The sequence below is a fragment of the Ascidia mentula genome, chromosome 5, assembly GCF_947561715.1.
Source record: "Ascidia mentula chromosome 5, kaAscMent1.1, whole genome shotgun sequence".
NCBI lineage: Eukaryota > Metazoa > Chordata > Ascidiacea > Phlebobranchia > Ascidiidae > Ascidia > Ascidia mentula.
In genome coordinates this window covers 7,244,840-7,265,748 of record NC_138570.1, presented here as the reverse complement: position 1 = coordinate 7,265,748, position 20,909 = coordinate 7,244,840, and the positions used below count along the sequence as shown (strand labels likewise).

Below are 20,909 nucleotides of genomic sequence, written 5' to 3'. Positions count from 1 at the left end.
ATTTTTCTCTTTAGTTCAGGAAAGAAGCATATCATATGCGGTTGGAATACGTGTGCAAAAATGCGTCATCGAGAATTACTATCAAACCATGCAGCCAAACAAAACGACTTAAAAATCCTCAAATCACAGTAGCATCCATAGACGATAAAGTTTCGTGTGTTGTAAATCCGCCGACATATTTTATAGTATAGACATCGACTAGTGTATGTTTTGCAAATTGAAGGTGTAAATCCAGAGCAACTGGGCATTATAAATCGCCGACCGGATTTTGTCCAGTCGATTCACCGCGCCACGAAAAAGCGCTGTGTTTTTCTGGTGGAGTCGAGCTTATCAAAGCAACCCGTAATTAGACCATGCTTGGGCCGTGACTCTCATCCTTCGGCTGTTCTTTCGAATCGCGTCCACAACCGGTTGCCGAACGAAGCCAGACGGCATTGTGCGGTCGAGAGTCGACGAGTGCGGACTACAGACGTTTTACTGTCTGTCAATTAAATTGCGGTTTCGAAATGAGAATTAAGTTGCTTTTGTCTCCAGGCATTGCAGAACATTTCCAGTAAGAATTTGTAGTCTTTAAGTTTAACTCAGTGGAGGTTGTAATGAAAGATACTGGTAGCCACAGCAGACGTTCGCATGCAAGCGACAATACGGACAGTCGGAGGAAAAATGTCGCTGCTTTGCCTCATGAAAACAGGCCGGTTCGAGTTCCTGTAAATGAACCAAGCAACGAACTTGTGATCACCGCCGCCACCCTGCACAGTGTTAATGTTGGGCCACGAAATTCTAGCAGGTCATCGTCCTTGACCCAAGAATCGGACAACAGCGCTGGAATCTGCACCGAACATACGAATAACGTGGAGGGGATAAGGAACGGCGGGACCGTATGTACTGCAAGTACGAATGCACAAAGTCGGAATAGCACAGAAAAGGGGTTGTGTATTTCCCACAATGACGTGTTGAAATACGAACGCGTTGCGCCACATAGAACCACAAGTTTACCCGGTTCTGTAACGAGGGGGGCGGTATTAAGCAGAGAGATGGATTTAGAGCAATGTGGAGTTCACACAAGTGCTGGTAACTGGGACGAAATCCGCACTGTGGACGAACGTTGTGTTGGCGAGCCCGTGGTCCGCGTGTTTCCGCGCCAAATCCCAAACGATGCGGAATGTGATTTGGAGGAAGAAGATTATGAAGTCAGAGACTCCTCATGTACTACCAAGACGAAGATCTTCTCCGCCGTCCTCGTTGTCTTCGCCATCTTGGCTCTTTCCACGACATCCGCCCTTATTTATTTAAGTAAGTCTACAATATCCGGTGTAAGTTTTTGGACTTATTGTTATTTGATGACGCTTGAGCCCAACCGCAGATGGATTGGAAATATGTCCAAACTCTTATAGCAGATGAAACGTGTTTACACGTTTTGAACATTGACTTTAGACCGAGTTTTTAAACGATTTATTAACATTTTTTTGCTCCGAGACATCATATGGTAATATTAACGGATTCGTTGCGACAGACACATTTTCCTCGAAAGCATATTTTCCCATGTTTGAACGTGATATGTTGTCCTTGCGGTCTGTTAACTCGAGCGTTACACCCACTCCTGAGCATGCCTGAAGACGAAAATCGCAATCTATGGGCGGCAGATTGTTGGCTACAAAACATGCAATCGCAACGGGCCCGGCAATTACGCCACTTATGTAAAGCTTTGATTTGCACCCGAGGCACTACGCTGTTCGACACATGAGAATTTTTAAATGGGACTTATCCGTTCGGTTGCGACGGGGCTTTGTGTTGTGTCAAGTGCGATGCGAATTGAAGATCTTGTTTGCCACGCCAAAGATGTTCTGGCGAGAACCAATCGCGCCACATCTATTTTAAGACTTTTTGTACACATTCTGGCTTTGTGAACCTAAACATGTTCAGCCAATATGAAATTTGTTTAAAGTCTAATGTTACTGTTTACAAGAATGTGCTGTCGCCATAATTGTATTGGGTGTAACATTATAATGACACGGTTTACGGATTATGAGCAATTTTGTTTACCGTCGTAACTCGGGGCTTTTCCACACCTGGAATACGAAGATAGTTTTACACAAACAGACGCACTTGCGCTCAATCAACATTTTAAAGGTCGCGTATACTTTGGGTGAATCACATTCTTGTTCTGGAAATTAAATTATCTGTCTTAACCACATAATTACGAAGCGTTACTTGCCCTCCGGCCTCATATACACGAAAATAGCATCAGCAAACGTACCCTTTTTGGCCATACGGAAGCTGGGTTATTATGGTAATGCAGATTGACAATTCTGACGACCCAAGCTGTTCAAAATCTTACCCACCTATTAGGCCATAATGGCTTTGATACGGAGTAATGTTGTTTACGCGACACTTACAATCTTGCGCGGTCGCGCGGACAAAGGACGGTTTGCTCCTTGAAGTGATTCGGCAAGTTAATTGCTTTAGATTTTGTGTATGTGGTTTTGAGGCGTTGTCATAAAGCCAGTAATCAACAAAAGCTGTTGTTTCTTCGACAGAATTACACACAGCGGATTCTCAGCAGCCACGTGAGCCAGTGAAACAACAAGTACACATGACAGAAAGACTTCAAAATCAAAGTACGTGAATTTTTCAAATGAAATTCTCATTTTTACCGTACTATGGTATACAATTAACCGTCCCAGCTAAACGGAAAAAAATAAATCGGAATTTGCAGTAAATTGAGAATCATTCGCAAAAATTATTATGGTTGATTTTTACCCTTTCAGTGTTTCCGAATATTTTCTTCACACAAAAAAGATATTTCAAGTCGTATTTTTTCAGCTGTTTTCTGCGGAGTATTACCGTTAAAATACGCCCCTTCCACGTCCGTCAACACCGCTTCAAAAACCCCCACCCCGAATTCTGCGCCAAGCGACAATAATATTCAGTTGAAAGGAATTATGCAACATCATGAACCCAACCAAGCACCACGCCAGGTTGAAAATTTAAACTAAATTGTCAACACTAAATCCTTGCACTAAATTGAAAACTGGGGAAGCAAAGCACTTTTGTCATTTATGCATGAGTGTCTATTTAATACATTACGCTAACGGAAAATTGTTTTAATTACTAAGGGCTCCAGAGGAACAGCAAAGGCCTTTCCAGTCAAAGTCCCATTAGGTGGACGCCAAGCGACAAACAAAGCAAAGTCTCGTATTGTTGGAGGGTCGGCTGGCATCATAAGATGGCAGGTTGGTATTTCAAATAATTTTCGACAATAATTTTCCCAGTCTGAGTATTGTAAAAATTGTCCTCTTAAAGTATACGCTTCTTAAATGGTTAGCCCTTCCGTTGACAACGTGTTACTTCGGTTTAAACAGGTTAGTCTTTGGCTGTCTGGTCAAATGAAGTGCGGAGGTTCAATTATCATGAACAACTGGATACTCACCGCTGCCCACTGCACTCAACCGTGAGTTACAAACATGTTTACAAATTCGTACTCTTTCGGCGTGTTTATTGACTCGATCCTCACTCTTTAGACATCTTGACGTCACGAAGTGGACGGTGTATGCGGGTGCCTCAGTGCGCTCAAAAAGGCGAGAATTCCCCGCCCAAAATCGAAGCGTCGTCGCAATAATTCAACACGATAAATTTCACGACGATGGCACACTCGATTACGACGTCAGTTTGATGCGGGTAAAGATTTGTTCGGTGATGTAAAGTTTTTTTCTGCTTTTCTCTCATTCACGCTTTTTACCAATTCAGCTCGACAAACCATTCATCTACAACGAAGAAATCAAACCGATCTGCGTTCCTCCGCAGGACTTTGCATTTGCCGCTGGGATGCACTGTTTCGTCAGCGGATGGGGGCAAATGGATGGCTATGGTAACATTTTTTGTCTGTTCTGTGTTCTCTTTGCTTTGATGATAAATCGACAATTTTTGGTGATAAATTTAAAAAAATTCCAGGAATTTTGCCGCCTCCGGACATGCTTCAATACGCCCAAGTCGACATAATCGCCGACTCGACGTGCAACAGCAGCGATTGGTTAAACGGGAAGGTGACGAATCGGATGCTGTGCGCGGGAAAGGAACAAGGAATACAAGACGCTTGCGAGGTAATGCACAAGTAACAGCGCGTGACCATAAGTTGTTATTGTAAGGAGATAATTGTTAAACCACTGGGTGGTTGTTTCTAAAAAAGTTACATGACATACTAAAAAATATATTTTTTTGCTATAGGGCGATTCGGGAGGCCCTCTGTCTTGCTATTGGCGAGAGCGAGGGGCGTGGATGCTCGCGGGCAGCGTGAGTTGGGGAGACTCATGCGGCGAACCGAAGAAGCCAGGTGTGTACGCCCGCATCAGCTTCTTCACGGATTGGATTTGGAAACATATAGGTAAATGGGAGCCACCTTAGCTTGTTTTTTGAGAACCAAAAATGGGTACATCGCACACCCGAGAATTCGAACCGATCATTAAGTTCCATCGAGGACCGCGCAAACAACGCCCAGAACAATTTGCTCGGGCGCAAATCCGCTAATTGCGATTACATGACTTGCCAGCCGCAGCACAAGCGTATCAAAATTCACGCTGTGGGATTTAAGGCGAACCGATGAGTGGCTGAACATATTTGACCGGATTGACGCGGAGCGTGGCGTTTTGTTCTTGGCGTTAAGACGAAAATTAGTATCTGGGCAAGGTGGTGGTTTGTTACAAAAACCGGATGGGCCCACGCGAGATCTTTATACAAGGTGTTTTTAAAGTTTAAGCAATCTTTTGGGCTTCCTCTCAAGTAGCAATCAATACCTTAACTACGCAAGCTTTGCAGTTTGGGTAATTTCGTAAGCTTTTGTGATTACCTAAGGACAGGGTGCTTTAAATACCTCTTTGCGCTGTACCCGTTGCACAATAAGTGGACGATATTACCACTGTTGGTGGTCGCTAATCAAATGTGTTCAACCAAACCTGTTTTGATTATATCAAGCTGTTAGTACATCTTGAAGCGACTGCTTAAACACAATGTTTATTTGGGTAAAGGCACATAAGCATCATGTAATATCATCATTTTAGCATCTCTTTGTATAGCTTTGGCAAAAAAATACATTTTCGGTGAATCGTACCTGCTTCTATAGACACAAAATATCGCCGTCTGTTTGCGAAACTCCGATCTGTTTATGTGGTGTCAGTTTAATAACTTTCTTATCTGATTTGTTTGTAATGCAATGATGTGCAACGCAGGTGAGACGGAAGCGAAAATTTCGGCGACATGACATCCACACAGAAAGAACGTGAAGGCAGCCAATACATTTTTGCAATTTTTTCATTTGTTTTATTTCGTTTTTATAATCCCTTTTGCCTAAACTGTGATTTGCCTCCATGCATTTATTTATATTTATGAAGTATGCCAATAAAATCAATCTTTGATAATTTCAACGGAAGTGTTTTGACCCCAAAAGGTGGGAATTACTGAAAAAGTAATATCAAACAAAATACATCTAATATGATAATTAAGACCCAAGGTAAAAAAACAGTTTCATCAAGAGTTTGACATCAGTTTTATGTCATTTGCTAACGACAGATAAAATATAATAAAAAAAAGCCTATGCCACAATGATTCAAATTTATGCAGCGGCTCTTAGTACATCAACCAAATAAAGAGTTACACGCCCAAAAAAGTCAGTCAATTCATTGAATGTGAGTTTAAGTTCTGAAATATTGACACAAGTTTGCTCAGTATGGTCAGGCAGTGCAAAACTGATGGTAAACTTTTGAACTGAATTCACATCTTCTGGATAACAGTTTGAGGTTGCCACCACTGTTCCATTTTCATCTGAAACAGCAATTTCACAATGCTTACAGCTGAAACCACCTTGAAACTGAAGTTGTAGATCAAGTTTTGAAACTTCCTTTAATGTCAGTGGGTCATCAAACATGACCTTAATCCACTGTTTCTTTCCCTAGGCAGAAATTCAGTTGTAAATTCGAAATTTAACATTGCAAGGTGATACCTGATCTGAGTTCCAGCATGTGTCCGGATTTCCATCAAACAAGAACTTTTTCCCATACTGCTTTGTGTCACGGTTAAGCACCGAACTGACCTGAATAGAGCTGGACTCTTTTATTAGAGACATGGCGGGGTTTGGGTCTAGGATTTGGAAAGCACACAAAGAACAACTCCAATAAGAATCAGTCCACAACCAAAAAGTTGACCTAAGCAAAATGCACGGAACATTAGCAATTTAAAGAACATAATTTTCAGATCACTAACACTTAAAACCTTACCCTTCTGAAACCTTTCACCCAGCCAGTATCCAGTGGCAGTTGTTAGGGTGAGTGTCAATGAATTTGCAACAGGAACAGCAACAGATAGATCTATAAGACATACTTTTATTACATAACATTACAGTTAATACAGAACAAATATGTAACCATACATACCAGCCACTGAGAGGGCTAAGAAGTAAAATACAGATCCGAGTTGATTAAATATAAGTGGGGCTACACACTTCCAGTTACATACAATAAACCACAGTTTAGCAACAATGCCGTTCTCCTTTTCAATTCCTGATCCACCACGTTTCAGAAACGGATTTGTTACTCCCCAAAAAACAGAAGTTATGAACAACAAAATAAGCGCATAAAGCATTTCAATTCCACATCATTATCACATTACTTCTATTAAAAATAACATTGACAAGAACATAGTTAACACAACATAACTAGCAAAAAAATCAATGGGAAATACAGTATTTTACAGTATTTCTGCAGACTCCTTATCAAAAAACAAACGCATCTTGCGTAGAAATCAGTGTACTGTACTTTCGTACTTGGGGATTTTTTTGTAAATCGTGTTTTTATGAATAAAAATACTCAAAATAGTTTCACGCTTGGTGTAACATGACTTTATGTCACGGCAAATAAAGAAGCAAATCAAAAATACATCAACAAAAATGTATGACTGTTATTAAAACAAATAACACAACCACGCTGAGAAAAATTTCTGAAAAGCATTGCAATTTTCGGCCAAACCTAATTCCCTGTTTTTTTGCTAAATGACATCTGTAAATAAAGAAAAGAGTTTGTTTTATGAAGAGCTGAGTAGTCGTGCTAAAAGAAATGTGATCATGCCAACGAGCCGTAAATAGTGCGCACTGTTTCAATCCATCAGATCTCATCAGCTGGTGACTTGAAACGGCCTTGCCGACAATCTAGCCAAAGCAAACGCACTATGGCCATGCAACTGCTTGGAAACCAATAGTGTTGTCGGCTCTGTGTCACGTAAATTAGCTGCACTGATTAGACCTGTTGGGTCGAAAGTGTGTGCTGTCTATCAGCCTGCTGACGATTATTGGCTCATTTACTTCCACAATATACCAATTTTTTGGAAAAGTGCATTTTTGAATTGTACGTAATGATAAACTTTTGCAAAAAATAGCTTGAAATTGTATTCAGTCATGCATAAACTAAAAAGAAAAAATAATTTTATAAGATTTTTTTGGCTGATTTCATTTTCAACTTGCAGTAAAATAGTAATTATCGCACCAATCTCATCTGTGGAAGTGTTTACACAGCAAGCACAGACATAGGGAACAATATTCAAGATTGAGTTTGTCTTATTTTAGTTTATATGTTACTTTTTCTGCAATTGTTCTGCATGAGTTATTCTGAATTCACTAAGGCAAACTCTGTTTATTTAGGTTCATTTTCTGTATATTAGCATGTACGAAAAATGTCACTAAAGTGGCTACTGCGTCAAACCTTGCAGTCACAAGTTTTCATCCATAACTTCCGGTCAGTTCAAACCAAAAGAATCTTCACGAAATGCAATCACTTGTACATCAGGGATGTTCAGGGTAATGAGAACCAGTCACAAACTTCTCATCCAAACATAGTGAACTGTTATCGACGGTTTCATTTGTCAACTGTACAACTGAAAAAAAAGGGCAAGGCAGCTGCAGGAAAAATAAAACAGGTGGTAAGCCCAAGTGATGTGGAAGACCTGATCGATTTGTTTGAAATACAAAAGCAACTGGAAGAAATGGTGAAGGACCTCCAACACGACATGGGCCAAAACTTCAGAGTTGGAACAGATTTGTCTGGTTTCGAGCAATTGAAAATTCCAGTTGGTGATGAGGTTGTTGACCTGTGTGATATCGGTCAAATTGTAAGAGTAACACCTAAACTTGTGACTATTGACTTGGTGGCCTTTCCTGAGTGTATTCCCCAAGTTCAAGCAGTGCTCCAGGAGAGTTCAATAAACTGCAATCCCACAGTCACAGGATCAATAATTAAGGTCGCAGTTTCTCAGGCAACAGCTGAATATCGCCGGGATCTGGTAAAAAAAGTCAAGGTCAGAGTTGGGTTGAGTAAAAGTGACATACACAACTTGGTTACCAAGGAAACAAATCAAATATTTGCCGACAAAAGTATCAGCATTGACCTTAAAAAAAACATTGCAGAGCAATTGAAACTATATGGGCAGCACTATGCTACACAAGTAGATCAAATAAGCAAGACTAAAGAAAGTGCTCTTCTGGAACCTTAGTGTCAAACCCATATTGAAGACATTCTCCCAAAATTTGTGTAATTTGGAATGATTTCATATGATCATGTAATCCTGACTGGCGAAGAATTTGGTGTAAGTAGCCAAGCTTTGACTTGGTCATATTTTAATGTGGTACAGCATTTACAATAAAATTTAAACCCAATACTTTGCTGCAACGGCAATTAAAAATGTCAAATAACCTTGCATGGCTGCTTTCATTGTTTAATACATGCTTGACTTAAAAACTGTAGATGCTTATTAAAACAAACATGTGTTCAAAAAATAAAAGGGTTCAGGCACAAGGTTATTTGATAATTTTTAAATTGCTGCAAAAGTTTGCCACACAAAAAAATGTGTTGCTGGAATGGAATAAGGTTGATTTCTTGAAGACGTTGTTTGTTAAGGATTTGAATAGTTTTGAGATTTTCTTATTTTAAATGCTTAATTGTTGTAGATCAACACTCAACTGCATCCTTACACACAAAACATACGTTGCAGAGCCAATTATGTAGTAATTAAAAAAATAAAGGTTGTGAAGAAAGACAATTCAGACCTTGGTTCCAGTGGTTGAGAAATCCAGGTGCAAAGTATTGCACGAAACACATTATCACAAGCACAAACAAACACTCCGTACATACTTTGTCCAGCGGTCAGAGCAGGGGTTTCTAACCTTTTTAGGGCCACGTCATGCGTGAATCCTCTTTTTTCGTGAACTTGAGGTCAGTTTTATATTGCAGCAACAACAACACCTAACGCGGTGTGTGGCCATGGCTGGGTGAACAAATTGATATGATTCAGGACTAAATATCCGATAAACACACGCCCAGCTCTTCAACCGCAGCTTTAAGTTCCGTAACGCTGTTTATTCTTGATTCGTGTCGTAGAGGAAAAACGATTGCCGTAATAATTGCCGTGGCAACATTTACCTCTTATAATTTGTGTTTTCTTGCTTCACAAAAAAACGCCGAATCTTTGTTAGAATTAATAAATTGTTATTGGGTGAAAAATTTGCGGCACACCGATTTAGTTTCATGGCTCGCAGTTTCAGAAATCCTGGGTGAGAGCAACTGTTTCGGCTTTTTAGTTGGCCTTTTTCGCACGCAAGTGTAATACTATAAAAGACCTGTTAGCCCCAAGTAAATCAACCCCTTATAACTCCTTCGAGTGTCTTTATTCAAATAAGTTTCGAGAGCGAATTACTACTGTGCTTGAGCAATCATCAAACGACTTTACATTGTGTAGGTATTTGTAAGAAGTACATACGTTGTAAAATTCGACTGGTTTAATAGCAGGCCTGATGTAAATTTGCTTCAATGTTCTTGCCCAATAGTTTTTGCCGATCAAACGTAAATTATTTAGGTGGCGGTAGAGAACTGAAAACTAGATAGTGATATTGCAGTTTTAAGGTAGCGTGCATTCGGCGATCGCTGCCCTGAAACTTCGAAAAACCTCGAACTCGATAGCCTATTTTTACATCCAAGTTTTTCCTGGTGCATAACAGCACTATTGCCTCAAAGTGTTTGTTTGCTGTATATTTGTAAAACAAATGTTGAATCTTTGTTAGCGTTTTACGACCAAACAATGTTGCTGTTTGTTCGAAGCAAGCTAACCTTTTAGCCGATTGCATATCCGCATTGAATGACTGACCTGCCCATTTAACTGATGTTTCCGGTGATTCAATACGTATGGGATATATAGTCACCAGCTGCCCTAATACTGATTATTGATTTTTGATACAGTAACAAAGCTTATAAAAATTCGATATCTGGTTGTCATGTCACTTCCTAAGACCCGAATGCATTGGTGTAACGCTCAAATATTGCCAGATACGCGAACGTGCCCAAAAGCCCCTAAACTGCATGCTGCGTGTAATTTCCCAGCCGCAGTGTCATATGGCAAGCCTGCGTGCTTTCTCCAGCCGGTGCTCACGTATCGCATATGTGCCGCTGAAGGTGCTTTCTCCTCACGTGATATTGACGCAAGTTGGGCAATTGTTGCATAGAGTTGAGTTGTTGAAAACCGGGACGCGGTGGTAAGAAACATGCAATGCCCATAGGACCGATAAAGCAACATGTGCGGCAATGCATTTTGGAGGAAGTCAGGTCAGGCCAGTGACGCGATCACGCTGCATTTTGTTGAAATGTAAAACGCAGGTCGAATCCATTGAAGCTGTCAGTCAATCGTACACTACGCTTCCTATTATCGATATCTAACTGGACGAAGTGCCAGTTCTGCCTGTGTATGGGCAGGAACGGTGGTTTCTGCGCTTGCGACGTCTCGATTTTCAGAACTGCAGGGACGAATGGCGGCCTGCGTTTTGGAAAAGACGCGATTAATCGTGGAGGGCATCCGCGTTTCTGTTTACGGTAACGCGAGAGCACGGTACAGAGACTTCCACCTTGCGCAACGGACAATCGCGAACGTCACAATGACTAATAACACGATTGCATGGGATCCTGTAGTAGCCGGGCGTTGGCTGCGACTGCCGCATGGGACGAGTGCATAGCGCGAAACAAATCGCCGCTTTTTACCAATAGTTTCCATTGGTTACAAGAAAGAAAGTTTTTGAGAATAATAAAGGATTAGACCTGTGTATACATGTAGTAGAAAGTTTGTGAAAGTTGCTATTTACATTGGCACTGTTTCGTGTACAAAACAGGAAGGCAGACAGCTTGGCCTCGGAGAGACCCTTAACGATGAGGTAACAACCCATAGCTTGTAGTAAAAACGACGATGCGGTTTATTAGGGGGGCGGTGCAAACCTTCGCGCCATTTTAGGAGCATCGAACAATATGTTAAACACTGGCACACAATAGTCCTTTGCACTAATGTGCCTGACGCGTGATAGGCGCTGGGCAAAACGTGACCAAGTTTCTGTCACATTTCGAGAGCGCCAAACATTTTAGCAATCGATCAACCGTTCGTTGATTACTAGAAACGAGGCCACGTGACTGAACAGCGTTTAAGCCAGGAAAGCATACAATTTCCGGCTTCATTCGAGCTGCGATCGCATTGCATCCCCTAAACTAACCGAGCATTTCTCGTACGTTTGCCGTGCAGCGACGAGCTTATATAGGCTGTATGTAAACAAGTGCAGACTCTGGGCGATGGATATCGAAAAGTGGACCATGTACGACTTACTGAAACACTTTGAGCTGCTGGAATGGGAGCTTGATAATGTGTCCAACCTCAGCCTGGAGACTTTGGACTTGGACGATTGCCAGTTGGACGGCGTGCCGCCGGCAATAGCTGAAATCGAGTACTACGCATTCCGGGACGTGCAGGCAGTCAGTTTTAACAACAATCCCGAACTAAAACAGGCCGACGTGTTGGGAAAGCTCGAAGATCTGCAGGCGATTAACATGTGGGGATGCGGGTTGACAACGATACCCGGGTGTTGGTCTAACTTGCACAAGCTGCAAGTACTAGGGTTGGGCAACATGCCGCAACTAACGAGCTTTATTCCTTTGAAAAAGCTCACGAACATCACGTGGCTGGACCTGGGTTGGTGCGGGTTGACGTCGTTACCGGTCGAGGTGACCCATCTTACAAAGTTAGTTGTGCTGGCGCTGGGAGGCAACGAGGGGATTCAAATAGACGACGGGATTTGTTGCTTTTGGAACCTGCAAAAGCTAGCCTTGAACACGTGTGCACTGAAGCAAGTGCCCTCACCCGTGTTTTCTCTCATCAAGCTCACTCACCTTCACCTGGACGACAACCAGTTGGTGTCGCTGGGGCAGGAAATTGTCCAGTTAAAAGAGCTCGAGGAAATTTCAGTGACCGGAAATGCGCACCTCAGCTTTCCCAAGCTGCTGAGTCAGTGTGACTGCGTTCGGCGCGTGATCATTGACGATACCATCAATCTTGCCTGCGTATCCCATTCATTGCGTAGCAAGCTCATGATGGCGGACGGTACGCCGTTAAAAAAGGACAATGACGAGAAGTGATGTTCCTGCACAGTCGATTGTTCCAGGGCTAAAACGACTGAGCATGTTGGCTGACAGGATGTTCAACACAAGGGATAGAAAAAGGCTGGAAGTCGGTGAATTCGCAAGTCAGAATGCATATCTTTCGGTTATGAAAACGAAGCAATGAAAACAGACAATGCTTGGGACGTTTTAACGCTTACCGATCAATATTGTGTTTATTGCTAAAGGTCGCGGTTTAGTGTGTCCTCCATGTTGACTTTTGTTAATTTCTGTTGCCATGCACTGTGCATCTCCAAGTCTTCAGTTCCATATGATACGAAATTCAGCATCTAATTGTGCAATATTCTATTTTCTTCTAAAAAGTGTGTGTTTGCTTAGTAGTATATGCGTTGTTTGGAAAAAACTGTGTTTTCATCTCAATAAACGTGATAGAAGAAATATGTTTCAAATGCACATTGGCAGTAGGTTTCGTTGAAATCAAACCTGCATTTTTAGGTTTCATTGGTAAACTCCAGTAGACCCCAATAATCTCAACATACGAAACAGTGGCTAAATAGTATTCCACAATAAAGAAAGGAAAACAAACAAGCTTTGTTGATGAAACAATCCATTCAAGTAAGAAACAAAGAATGTGCGTTGGAGCAAATCAAAACACCCAAAGCTTTATGACATTTTTTCTTTGAGGTGCTTCACGTGTACTTGGTGTGAATTGACAGGATCAAGTCTGAAATGCTACATCTCTTTTTACGCGCAAGTTCATGTGAAAGGGTGTATTACGAAAAGGGTCGCCGAACCGCAGCACGTTTATTGTCGGGAAGCAATAACTTTACTATTTGCTTTGCTTTCAGGCGTACACGGTTATGCTGTGGACCCTGGCTAACGCGTTATTGTACGCGATCGCTCCACAAAAGGCGTTCGTTTTTACGTCGTTGCCGAACTCGCCGCATGGACTGTTCGCTTTGATACACATTTGGCTACAGTGCGCTTGAGTAACTAGACCACTCCTTTCGAGGTTGTTCGCGCATTTTATACGGGAGGCGTAACCGTTATCTCGTCAGAAACATGTATCTCGCTTATCGGAACAAGCTTCCCGACGTTGGAGTTGGCAACGCTGAAAATGTATCAGTTTCTTTTCGTGATAATCGCATGGCGATGTACAGTGATTTGAGTCCACCGCGAGACATTAACAGACTTCGACTGCTGGTAGCGCGCCAAGAAAACGGACTGATCAAGGATGACGAACCTGTTAGTCCAGGGGAGCAAGTCGTCAAGTTGCCTGTGATCAATGTGAAAAAACGGGAAAAGATGCCTGGTAAATAGTTATTTGTTTATTACAATAACTGTCATGCAAGCTGTGTTTGCCTTTTCTTTTTCAATGTAAAACGTGCGTGATTCGATGATTTTTTTTTAGTATAGTTTGGATAAAGTGAATCTTGTGGAAAATCAAGACAATAAAAAGCAGAGAACAGCAGTCCGTTCCAGTCGCAAACAATTAACTTATGTTTGGCATTGTCAACCCATACAATGTATGTTATGTGTCAGTGCGTGATTTTCACAGAGCAGAAGTGCGACTACAGGCTGTCAGCGTTCCGAGAAAACGCCGTCAACTTTCCAGAGCTGAAAGCCCCTCCCACAGTTGGCAAGTACAGACACAGGGCAAAAGTCATCCCGGTTTGTTCCATTTCTTCGCCAGACGCCTGCGACACCCAATCAAACCTACCCCCCAACACCAATAACCAGCTGCTAAGAGACGCGTTTATCAAGCAAAGGAAACAGACTAGCCCGGGGTTCGACGAAGCGGATGTTTTGAAGGTTTGATAGAAAACAGTGGATGACATAACATTGTAGTAGGTGACGTGATGTGTTGATATAGCAGAGCGACCTGTGCGTGCTGCAAAACATGCACCTGCTCCACCCCGTATTTTTTAACATGCATAGTTTTTTTTGTTTTTGCGAATCTTCAAAACTTGTTTTAACAAGTAAAGAAACAGGATTCTCACAAGCTTTTGGTGAGACGTATGTAAACATTAGCACGAGTATGTACGGTATCAAAATAATGAATTTGTACACTTTGATTGTAAAGTGTTGTGCATTTAAAATACTATCATCGTACCTCTAAGCGCACTGAACAGGTTGCATTGCGCTCGTTAGGATGGTGCAAGTCCATAGTAACCTTATACCTCCGGTTGCTAATAATAAACGCACAAACGCGACCTTCAAACAAACCCCTAAACAACATGACGGCCGGACGACAGTAACTGTGTACAACCCACCACAACGCCGCGTGTTCCATGTTAAGTCTGTTGCCTAAACAAGGCACGACAGGGGTTTCGATTGTGCGACGAAGCATTAGTGGCCCGAGACGTCACAGGTGCCCTGTGCCCGTCCAAAAGGTTCCATGACCTGCTGTGCGGTTATTTTAAAAAACGCGAAACGAACAGACACTGGATGGTTTATTATATTTACGCCCAATCTAAAGGTTTACGAGCCGTCGCCAAGCTCTTCATGTGGTATTTTCAATTTAAAGTATCGTGTTCAAATGTTTTTGAAAGACGGCGGATATTAAACTTTGCCTGGGTTAGTCATGTCTGACGTTGGAATTTTTTTTACAGATATGCGAACAGTACTCCATTTTAAGATACCTCAATTCGGCAGACGACCAGTAAGTTTTAATTTCAACAAACCCATCTACCGTTTGCCCTTATTCTTTAAGTGCAGCAATGTCGTCGTTGTACAATTATATTTTATTGAAAACTAAAGATATTTTAAAAACGTTACACTGTATTTCCAACCATTTTAAAATTGCATTTGACATTTCAAAACAGTTTGGGATTGTGTTAAAGGTTTTTGCGCCATAAGAGCATACACCTTATGAAGTATGTACTGTAACCTCCTGTCAATAGCAAAATGTTATTTCCCAAGAGGTGCGAGGCCTAAATCCCGACAAACGCCCGGATCCCGATCGCGGGGCCTTCAAAGTAGGATTTCGCACTACACGATGGGACTTGACGCCAAGCCTTACAACCAGCTGCACAAGGACGAGGCGAAAATGCCGAGAGATTCGTTGATGTGGATTCCACGTCTTGGTGCGTGGATTTCACAGAACACGGTAAGAAATTGGAGTCCTACTTGTGTCAACATAGGACAATCTCCAATGGGTGTGATTGGTTTAAACCGGAAATTCACACGCAAAATTTTTTTTTCAATGCTTATCTTTGATTTAGCATGGGTGTTGTAAAAAGAAAAGAGGAAAGACGACATAGAGATGCCTTTGCTTCTTAGCTGTGTTTGTTTAATAATCTTGCTTTCGTTCCGTTGTCAATTCCGCGATGAATGCAAAATAGGGAAATACTGGATTGGCAAATCGATTTGTGACTGTGAAAATGTCGTCTTACGCCCCGTGGATTTATTTCTCCTCAATTCAATCAAGTCCTTGTGGATGTTCAAAAACACGCGCTGACATCAAAACAAACAGTAGCACGCGACCATAAAGATGCTCGGATTTATCGGATAGGTTGTTTTTACAAAGCCGTCACCCCTTGAATGCCGCGAGGGATTAAATTAATCCCCGCGTAAGTGTGTTGTCGGTGTCTTTAGCACGGTTGTTGGCAACCTCAAATTTTCAATTTTCTTGATATCGTTGTGATGTAATTACGCTTTGGAACGTGTCGTAAAGACTGTGGTTCGGTTTGTACCTGTAATAGCTTGATGGGTATATGTCCATCAAGTCCGTCACAAAATATTTTAAGATTCTGATCACCAATTTAACACATCCTTTGTTACATACCGAAACGAGGGCATCGGTTTCGTATTTACATACATAACATTGACCTTGCAGAGGCAGCGAATTGAGTACTTCCACTTTGGCAAGTCCACAACAGTAACGACGAAATACTTGCCGGTGTGTTGTCGTCATCACGACTTTTTTCACAACAACTTGCACTGGGAAGTCCGTAACTGGATTCCCTCCCTGTGTCCGAGGTATAAACCAGAGCAAATCCAATTGAACTCTGCCATAAGGTTTGTTTTCACGGCAATCCAGGTATTTCCTTCACCACAAGAAGCGCGGGCGCGAGGATAACGAGGAGAGGTCTCTGGTCCCAGCGGAAAAACTGAAACGCAGAAAGCGAAAACCACTTACAATACCCAAAGACCCGTTTAAATCGAAAACAAACCGGGATATCAAGCGGCCCTGGTTGCGGCCACCGAAAAACATACGTATGTCTTAAAAAACAGGGTTTTGAAACTTTTCAGTGATTACAGTGTACAGTGACCAAGTTTTTATTGAATGTCTTTGGTGGATAGTACATATTTGTTATGTGCAATTAAATTCGCGGCTAATCCTAATGTTGCTGATTTTGCTTGCAAAAAATGTAACAAAAAACTTTAGTTAAGACCTAAACGATGGTCTACCCGAAGCATTATGTACTGTTGACTATATGCGAACAGTGAGCTTACTCGATGATCCGCCCTAATATTTTAACCGCGTTTTAGATCAAAAGCAGCCAGACCCGATACAGGAAAGAGGAGCGTCAGTAAAGTTGGTGCTACCGAATGAAAAGGACCGAAAATATCAGTGGATGATTGATAACGCCACAATGACCGACGAGACTGTATCCGTAGTAAGCAGCCCCAGGTAATTGACAATTTTTGCACCTCTTATAGGAATTATATAAAATCTTTAACTATGGCGCATTTAGTGTCGCCGTTGTTCAATCGAGAACAAGCACTCCCTACACAAAATCGTCAATGGAAACAGCGATCCTTGTACCACATAAAATTGTCACAACCGTCGATAGAGGTACGTTCAGTTGTGACGACGTGTTACAAATCTATTGGGCGAGTGTTACGATGGGAACTTGATGATTTCAGGTTGCGACCCCATCGATTTTTCGCCTCTGCCATCACGAAGGGAAAGTGTGTACACGGCTGAAAGTGGTTACACGGAGGGCAGTGACGCTCTTAACCAAGGTGCTGCATTGCATTATTAATCGTTGAATGGTTCTGTAACGTATATATTCTACTAATGAAGTGCACTGGCAAACCACGAGGTTCTCTTGTAGTTTCGGCAAATTATTGTATTTGTTTGCTTTGACTTCACAAATTGGAAATTTACACGATCACTGCGGTGGCCAATGCAATTCTGCCGAAGCGAATGCGACCTGGCGGTTTAGCTTATGCCGTATATGCCCATGCCAGTAGCTGTAGATAAAATAAATTAACAGTAATCCTACAAAATATTGCATGCTCTTTACAACCTGCATTGTGCAAAAGTTAGAGATACAAACCCTAACGAAACGTGGCGTTATTGAAATAAGCGTAGTTGCATGTCACGTAGACCTGCAAGACGTTAGCGACTGCGTAGAGCAATCAAAAATGCTTGAAGAGATACAAAGCGACACTCAATCAGACGTAATTACCGAAAATCAGCCAAGTGACTATAGCAACGCTGACGTAACGAGGCCTGGCGAGCGGAACGATGAATCTGATGAACAGTCGAACCAAATCGATGAAAATCAGCTTACTCACGATTCGTTCGGTGTCGGTGACGCAAACGAACATGACGCTGTCGTCGTTGAGGGCGGAAAAGTTTCCACTGATCGAAGCGATGACGAGGCATCAACTGCAGGAGGTCACATAAAATCCATGGGTTTTCCCTCATGCTTTAAAAATTGCCTAAATGCTTAAAAATGAAAGTCTTTGTAGCCTATTTTGCTTTTAAATGAAAAATTTTCTCAACCATGTAAAAGCTTTATGGCAAAATTGTAGAAAGCAACTTTGTCTTGGAGTGTAGTAATTCAGATTTGTTTTCCAATGAAGTATTGTTCGTAATTTACATAGAGATGTCTTCGAGACTTTTATGTCAAGGCACAAAACGTGTTAACTTAAATATTTACAACACCCAAGAATTATTATCACTAAATGATCGTTGCAGAGTCCTCAGGTGATTCTTACGTCGCCGTGATCGTCAGTGAATCCGAATCGAGTCTCCGCAGCCGCGCTTCGTCTCCTGTGCTTTTTCCTCGTGAGACATATGTTGCTTGCTTGTAGCTGTTAGTTCTGACCTAGTCTCCTAACACATATGATTTAGTGTTGTGCATACTTTAAAACGTGGTAGAGTTCTAGCGTACGCGTAGCACTTACTTTGCTACCCCAAGGTCCAGTTTAATGGGGTTTTCAGGTAAAATGCGAGGAAAGCCACCACCGCCAAAACGTCGCGCGCGCCCTCCAGTGGCAGTTCCAATCACGAAAGTTGAGGACGGAGGCAGTGAAAGCGACTCATCGACCGCCACTGGTTCAACCACTCGTAAAACGTCAATTGTTCCACCACCTACTTACAAGGGTAAAATGGAATAAGTGAAAATAATGGTTTGTTTCCGCAGTAATTACGTGTCTTTTTTAAAGGAATTCCCCTTCTGGCACAAAAGCTACGTGGATGTGCCTTTTAACTGAGAGTTCTTTTAAATTTACAATGCCTGGAAACAACAGTATCGCAATATTACATGTCTTAATTGTTGCAGGCCGCCAGGGCAGCGGAAAGTCTGTGAAATCGTTGCGAAGTCTTATCGAGGTTCACAGCTCGTCGCCCACTCCGTCTGAAGGTAGCCGCAGGAGCAGGGGCAAGGCAGTAAGGTAAAATCCTTTGCGTAATGAGTACACGGGTAGTTTCGAAATCATATAGAACATACGTCATCAGGGACCAGGCGGTACTGGACGAACTGCGGCGAATGAAGCAGGCGGAGGAACGAAGGAAACGGGTCAGTGAAAGATTCGACAAGATGAAGATGTTGCGGAACGTTCCTCCACCTCCCAACCCCGGCAACACGCCAACTACGCCCCTAGACGGTGGGTTGAAACTTTTTACGTGTCCTTTTATTATGACTATGACGGTTAATTGCTCATTAATGTATGCACGTGTTCCATTTGATGTACAGTTTGTTGACTACCACATCCTGTTGGTGACAAACAATTTGCTGTCGTTGGCGGTTGTAAAATATTGCGCAACAATACTCAACAACATGATATGTGTTTTGTTACAGACGACTTTCTCTCAAAGTATTGTATTCTTAACCTGGAGAAATTGGACTTGTATAGAAGATCGTTTAATAAGGTAAGAGAAGGACATTATGAAGATGTTTAATTTGCATAAATTTTTAAATGTTTGTTATTTCAAGGTCGATCGCGACAAAGATGGTTACTTGAGTTGTCAAGAATCCGTTAAAGCAATTCGAAAAATGTTTCCAAATAAGAAAGCAATTGATGAAGATATTCACTACGTTTTCAGGGTAAGTTATTTTTATCCAGTGTAGAATAATAGAAATAGTCTGCACTTTTAACGACCTAAAATTGCAGATCCTGGAAATGGCCAACTACAATGTGTTTGCTGGAAGCATTGACTTTCATCTCTTTTCAATCATAGTGTCACTGATGCAGCGCATTGCAACGTTAGAGTAAGTTACATATTTGGAAAATGAAACCCATACAAGCTCATGCAATATATATTTAAAAACTCTTTAAATTTACGTTGAACAATATTGGCAATATCGTAAAATGCCTGAAAGTCGTAACCACTGTAACTATGGGCCTTTACCAAAGTGATTCCTTAAGAAATACAAAGGTTACGTAAAAACACCATCTCAATGTGCCTTTTAAAATTTATTGTCTTGCTTTCCGTTTTCAGCGACTTTACGCGCAACCTTATCGCCGAAATGGACTTAAGTAAAGCCGACGTCGTGATGTGGAAGGCCAAGAATTTGTTTGAAAGTCACGTTGACGACAAAGGAAACAACACAATATCACTTGACAATTTGTGGATTGAGCTGCATGCTGGCGGTATTTCGCCGCAACACGAACTGCAGGTAATTTCGTGGTTCCGCGGTTTCGGTCTAAAACGTTTCAGCACGACAAATGCAGTGTATGTCTTATTTACCATTGTTGTGCGATTAAATGCAAAGTTGCGGTATTTTCCACAGGAATAGCATCACCAGGTAAGCATGCATTTCATAATGTCAGGTACAACGAATGTACATAACACGTGATAGTTTAGCCGCACGTAAAAATGCCTACACAGTTTACGCATTAGGTCTGGGCTGATCCTTTAGTAAGAGAACAACATCAACGCAAAATCCCCAAAGCAATTTGCGGTGTGGTTTTATGTTCCTCTTCTACGTCAAAATCAAGGCAGAGAACTTGTTTTAAAGTATGTACCTGTTGTAGGTTCGAAAGGCGTGGCAACATCTGACGTGCATGGATGTGCTCGATTTCCTCACCTACCTTCCTCTCTTCACTCTAACACACTCAACTATCGTAAGCAACCCATTATCAACAGAACGGAGCATCTGATGACGTTCATTTCCAATTATTGTGTCCTTGGTCGTCTGCACCACTGCCACTTTCTACATAGGATAATGCTCTTTCCTTTCCGTTTCTACAGCCTTATTGACCTTTCAT

At 41.8% G+C, this 20,909-nt stretch overlaps 5 protein-coding genes across 7 annotated transcripts; 4 read left to right on the top strand and 1 right to left on the bottom strand.

The window, feature by feature from the left end:
• Positions 1 to 596: 596 nt before the first annotated feature.
• On the top strand, positions 597 to 5,333 carry LOC145902804 (uncharacterized). The gene is made up of 10 exons (XM_082990903.1): positions 597 to 1,293; positions 2,538 to 2,618; positions 2,824 to 2,978; positions 3,117 to 3,233; positions 3,363 to 3,451; positions 3,522 to 3,678; positions 3,748 to 3,868; positions 3,952 to 4,100; positions 4,225 to 4,381; positions 5,223 to 5,333. The coding sequence occupies exons 1-10, from the start codon at positions 597 to 599 to the stop codon at positions 5,252 to 5,254; spliced, it is 1,755 nt and encodes a 584-aa protein (XP_082847029.1). The 3' UTR covers positions 5,255 to 5,333.
• LOC145902411 (nuclear receptor 2C2-associated protein-like) lies at positions 5,064 to 6,655 on the bottom strand. 2 transcript variants are annotated; one of them, XM_082990360.1, is made up of 3 exons: positions 6,267 to 6,356; positions 5,993 to 6,194; positions 5,064 to 5,941 (listed from the first exon to the last, which is right to left on the bottom strand). In XM_082990360.1, exons 2-3 carry the CDS (start codon positions 6,113 to 6,115, stop codon positions 5,606 to 5,608), a joined length of 459 nt encoding a protein of 152 aa, XP_082846486.1. In that variant the 5' UTR covers positions 6,116 to 6,194; positions 6,267 to 6,356; the 3' UTR covers positions 5,064 to 5,605. The 2 variants fall into 2 exon arrangements, with proteins under 2 accessions (XP_082846486.1, XP_082846487.1); XM_082990361.1 differs by lacking the exon at positions 5,064 to 5,941 and adding an exon at positions 6,423 to 6,655 and having other exon boundaries at positions 5,990 to 6,194.
• A 1,030-nt stretch (positions 6,656 to 7,685) lies between these two features.
• LOC145902979 (ribosome-recycling factor-like) lies at positions 7,686 to 8,837 on the top strand. Its single transcript, XM_082991070.1, has one exon. It carries the CDS (start codon positions 7,714 to 7,716, stop codon positions 8,527 to 8,529), a length of 816 nt encoding a protein of 271 aa, XP_082847196.1. The 5' UTR covers positions 7,686 to 7,713; the 3' UTR covers positions 8,530 to 8,837.
• Positions 8,838 to 11,575: 2,738 nt separating this feature from the next.
• LOC145903446 (uncharacterized) lies at positions 11,576 to 12,792 on the top strand. Its single transcript, XM_082991527.1, has one exon. The coding sequence runs from the start codon at positions 11,637 to 11,639 to the stop codon at positions 12,474 to 12,476; it is 840 nt and encodes a 279-aa protein (XP_082847653.1). The 5' UTR covers positions 11,576 to 11,636; the 3' UTR covers positions 12,477 to 12,792.
• A 448-nt stretch (positions 12,793 to 13,240) lies between these two features.
• On the top strand, positions 13,241 to 20,816 carry LOC145903851 (uncharacterized). Of its 2 annotated transcripts, XM_082992023.1 has the most exons (19): positions 13,241 to 13,770; positions 14,017 to 14,270; positions 15,071 to 15,120; positions 15,381 to 15,567; positions 16,297 to 16,439; positions 16,501 to 16,676; positions 16,953 to 17,094; positions 17,159 to 17,259; positions 17,331 to 17,429; positions 17,797 to 18,090; positions 18,394 to 18,483; positions 18,640 to 18,801; positions 18,980 to 19,091; positions 19,156 to 19,304; positions 19,499 to 19,569; positions 19,634 to 19,744; positions 19,812 to 19,909; positions 20,140 to 20,317; positions 20,676 to 20,816. In XM_082992023.1, exons 1-19 carry the CDS (start codon positions 13,521 to 13,523, stop codon positions 20,799 to 20,801), a joined length of 2,793 nt encoding a protein of 930 aa, XP_082848149.1. In that variant the 5' UTR covers positions 13,241 to 13,520; the 3' UTR covers positions 20,802 to 20,816. The 2 variants fall into 2 exon arrangements, with proteins under 2 accessions (XP_082848149.1, XP_082848150.1); XM_082992024.1 differs by lacking the exon at positions 17,797 to 18,090.
• The last annotated feature ends 93 nt before the right edge of the window (positions 20,817 to 20,909 follow it).